Genomic DNA, 4,801 nt, shown 5'->3' with positions numbered 1-4,801 from the left:
GTTTGGATTTCAAGGGTTGGATGTCAGACCTGTTACTTACATTCTTAATGTATAAGAATGGTGTAAGGTAGGACACTAGTAGGTGGCCAAAATATCTAAGAGCTGGGATCCATCTCTGACGTTGGGTTGGCATGCTTGTAGTAAAAATTTCCTTGTTTAAAGCTGAATGAAAACCAAGCTACTCCTCTTGTTTAAGTGATTAGGATTGCTATGTTTGTTTCTTAGAAATCTACAAGAGAAAACATGATTCTGGGAGGAGGAAGGGAGCTGGTCATAGAACGCCTTGCGCCACATAAACTGCAAATGAAAGAAAGATCTCGGCTATATTGGAGGGTGCCAGCATCCCCCATGATGTCTTCTCTTTGATTTGAAACCAGTTTTGCCAAGGACTGTGGCCAAAGCTGCTCGAACTTCTCGGTTCCTCAGGCTATAGATGAGGGGGTTGAGTGTGGGGGTGACGAGACTGTAGAAGAGGGAGACGACGTTGTCCTGCTGTGGACTGTGGTAGGTTCCTGGCACCATGTACATGAACACAGCTGCCCCATAAAAGAGCCCCACCACAGTGATGTGGGAGGAGCAGGTGGTGAAGGCCTTGTGTCGGGCTTCAGCTGAGTGCATGCGGAGAACGGCCCCTAACACGTGGCTATAAGAGGTGGCAATGAGGGACAGGGGCAGCAGCAAGATCAGCACCCCCGAGATGGATAGCGCCAACTCATATGCAGAGGTGTCTGCACAAGAGAGCTTCAGCAGAGCAGGCAGCTCACAAAAAAAGTGATCCACATTGCGTGAGGCACAGTAGGGGAAGTGCAGGGTGATGGAGGTCTGAATGGAGGATACAAGCACACCTAACAACCAAGAGGTGCCAACCATGAGCAGACAGACCTGGTGTCTCATGAGCACAGGATAACGCAGGGGGTGGCACACAGCGACGTAGCGGTCGTAAGACATGAGAGATAGTAGGACACCCTCAGAGACACCCAATAGCATCAGGAAGAACATCTGAGCTGCACAACCCTCAAAGGAGATGGAACTCTCACCCTGCAGGAAGTTAGCTGCCATTTTGGGCATGGTGACCAGTGGAAAGCCAACATCCAACAGGGAGAGTTGGCTGAGCAGAAAGTACATGGGTGTGTGGAGCCTGGAGTCTGTGTGGATCAGGAAGAGCAGGATGGCATTGCCTAGAAGACCCGTGGTGAATGTCGCTGCCACAAGGGAGAACAGGACCAGATGTGGCCCCGAGTGGCCAAAGAGCCCCATGAGAGTGAAGTCCGAGGTCACTGACTGATTTGATTCCCTCGTCCTCTGGGAGGCATCATGTATCTGTAGGAGGAGCAGGATTTGTGACAAAGAGTCTCAGTGGGGGGTAGTTCCGTCTTACATGCCAACTGCAATGGCTTGATGGTGGCTGCTGGAGTCTCTTGAGAATGATGATGAGCACATTCAATCTCAGTAGGAAAAAATACACCATGATTGATTCAGTCTGCTCTGATTAGGAGATGGAGAACAGCATCATAACACCCTGCTTTTGCCATTTCTGTGTCAAAATCTTGCCTCCACCCTCCAGACAAGCACTACCCACCAACACTTACAGTTAAACTGTCAGTCCCCACGCTAGAGAGTGCAAGTCAGCCCCAGTGGAATATTGGAATATGCCCCATTCCAGATGCTCTGAGGGACAAAGCAGAGGTGGGATTCTGAAGAGATTAGAAAATGAAGTAAGGAGACCTTGCCTAAGGTGATAGGGGGTGATGATGATGGATCAAAAACTCAAGTCCAAAACCACACAAAAAGGCTTGTTTCCAAAATCATTGGGAGCGCAAAGGTCTGGGAAGTGTCAAAGATGGGGTAACATGTTGAATGTGGATCCAAAACATCTGTAAGGGGACATATCAGTAACAGAGGCTGGAATCGAATGGTCAGGTTGTGAGTGACAAGTTGTCTGGAACATTATCCATCTTTTTAAAGTTTAATTTCATAGGATGGGAGTGGAGAACATTACACTTAGTGCATATTAAATACTCAACAAAAATGTGCTGAATGAATGCAGTGGACAAGAAAGATGAAGAATGAGGAGGGACTGTCCCCACCTCACGAAGAATACTTACTCTTGACCTTCTTACCTTCAATAGCATCTTGCATGACAACTCAGATTGTCCTGGAACACTGTTCACACACATCACCTCCAACACTGAGAACTTCCCGGCAAAAGAGGCATCTGCTGCCATCATCAATGGGGAAGTACAGAGAAGTGTATAGAGAAATACAGAGAAGCCAGCATTTCATAACCGGGAGTGTTCAGCCTTGCATAGATCCTTGCAGAGGTCTGCTTTACCAGATGTCCAAAGGAGGTAGGCTGCTTAGAGACCAAGAAGGGTTAGTGTTGGGAGGTTGTCTGCTCAAGACCTGGTACCCAAATCATTGATAATACTTATCTTGGATATCTTTCATCTTCTCTGACTTTAGTCCCTCTAATCATGAAACTTGATAAAGGGTTTTCTCCTTGCCTCACTGCTGCCTGCCCCTTTCTTTCCATCGTTGATGCCACAGTAAAGCTGACATTTAAGGCCATCTTAAATTACTGCTTATTCTGATTTTCTATCATACCAAGGCTCTTCATTTTCCTGTCCCCAACTATTCTTCATTTACTCCTCTTAAGTGCTGATCACTGAAGGGGTCATTAGCTACACAATGGTGAAAAGGATGGACAAGTTTCCTGCACTTATGAGAGATATAAGAAACAAATAAACAAGTAAACCATATACTTTTTAATAGAAATCAATGTAAAAATATAAACAGAGTGAATTTATAGGAACTTACTAGAGAAAACATCTCTGGATGATGTGGTTGAGAACGGTTGCTCTGGACAGGTAAGAGCTGCCCTCAAAATCTAACTGTCCCAGAAAGAGAGGGAAGACATAACTATTTGATTCTACCTGTGGGTGGAAACCATAGAGGCCAATTATGGGTCTAACAAGACATACACCAAAGTGGAACAGAGAGCTTCATGAGGTAGTGTCTGTCTTATTCGATCCATGATATATGAGCTGGAGATAAAAACGCCTTTTAACATTGCCCTCAAAGAACTTAGAGTTTGATATGGGGAGTAAGTGGGTTACTGAATCACTTTAGAATGGTAAGAAAAGGGATGCAACAAAGACTTATGTTGTGCTGGGGTTCCCCAGAGGTCTAACGCCCAACTCTGCCTGGGGTATGTGTGTGTGTCAGAAAATGCTTTGCAGAAGAAGAGACCTTTGAGCTGAGTTTCAAAAGCTGGGTGGGTATTATTTTCTTGGCTGCTAGAGAAAGAAAGCTCATGCCAAAGAGAAGGAATATGGTGTGTGTAGATTCTTTGGCATATAATTAAGAGAATACACTCTGGGCTTAGAGCAAGATTTGAATGCCAACTCGGCTTCATTATAGCTTTGTGACTTTGTGACTTTGTGACCTTGGGCAAGTTATTTAACCTTTCTGGGACTCAGTATTCCCATCTGTCTATGTTGATAAATCACATCTCCTTCATAAGAGTAGCTATGAGAATTAAACAAGACAACAAATTAAAAGGCTTAGCACAATGACAACCTTATGGTAATTTCTTGATATAAGTCCACAACTATTATTCATATTGTAAAGGAAATGTAAACATTAAAACAGGTAGATTAGGTGACTTCTAAAACTCCTTCCTATTGTAGGATAATGTAGCTCAGTGTCTGGAATATAACAAGATTGCTTAACACAGACTAGCTTTTTTGTTGACATTATTCAACATTGTAACGCTTGTCCAGTTGCATGGCAAAAACTCATCAATTCAAGTTTATTCTGCTACGCTCCTCTGAAATGACGTTTCCCCTGTTATTAGTCTAACTCAGTGATTCTCAACCAGCAGTGACTTTGTTCTCTTCCCCACCCAGGAGACATTTGCAATGTGGAGACATTTTTGATTGTCACGACTGGGGGTGTTACCGGCATCTAGTAGAGGCCAAGGACGCTGCTAAGCAACCTACAGTACACAAGATGGCCCCACCACAAAGAATGATCTGGTCCCAAATTTCAATAGGTGCCAAGGTTGAGAAACCCTTCAATTAAAATCCATCACCCTTTTCTGGCCTTGAAAGGAGCTTCTGGGAGGTGTCTTGAGTCCATTGACTTAGTCTTTCAGCAGAGATGAGCTTCATGTCCCATGAAGGCCTAGAGATTAATCTGTGAAGTTGAATTTTCAGATACGTTTAAAAAAAGATATTAGTAAAACTAATGCCAACGTAAGTCCCCGGAGAATTGTGATGACTCTACATCTCTGTATAGAGAAGTGTTTGTTTTTTAATCACTATCCTTTGGGGCCAAGTCATAGCCAGATAGTCCCATTTGGCCTTGTCAGAGGGTTTTCAAGTGGATAATGTGCTTGGTTCTTTTCTTTTTACCCATATCTCACCCCACCTGGTGCCTAAAAGAAAGGAAAGGGAGCCAATTTCTATTAAGCATTTACTATGCACTGGGCACCATGCTAAGGTCAGAGAATGACTGATGGGTTTCTCAATCTTGACTGATGGGTTTCTCAGCCTTGGTACGATTGACATTTTGGGTTGGATAATTGGAAGTATTTTACAGGCATGTTTTCATTTGATTCTTACCAGTAACCGTTATTATCTGCCTTATATAGAAAAGGGAACAGAGATTAAAGAAGTGCAGTAACTGACTATCCTGGATTGAATCCTGTTGTCCCCAATTTCACATCCACCTGGAACCTGTGACTGTGACCTTATTTAGAAAGAGCGTCTTTGCAGATGAGATTAGTTAAGGATCTCAA

The 4,801-nt window shown here is 43.9% G+C and overlaps 1 protein-coding gene across 1 annotated transcript; it reads right to left on the bottom strand.

Moving 5' to 3' along the window:
* Nucleotides 1-321: 321 nt before the first annotated feature.
* LOC102880630 (olfactory receptor 2Z1) lies at nt 322-2,132 on the bottom strand. Its single transcript, XM_006904395.2, has 2 exons — nt 2,121-2,132; nt 322-1,320 (listed from the first exon to the last, which is right to left on the bottom strand). The coding sequence occupies exons 1-2, from the start codon at nt 2,130-2,132 to the stop codon at nt 322-324; spliced, it is 1,011 nt and encodes a 336-aa protein (XP_006904457.2).
* Between the last annotated feature and the right edge of the window lie 2,669 nt (nt 2,133-4,801).

Source organism: Pteropus alecto, unplaced genomic scaffold (assembly GCF_000325575.1).
Source record: "Pteropus alecto unplaced genomic scaffold, ASM32557v1 scaffold160, whole genome shotgun sequence".
NCBI lineage: Eukaryota > Metazoa > Chordata > Mammalia > Chiroptera > Pteropodidae > Pteropus > Pteropus alecto.
This window is presented reverse-complemented; position numbering and strand designations above follow the sequence as displayed.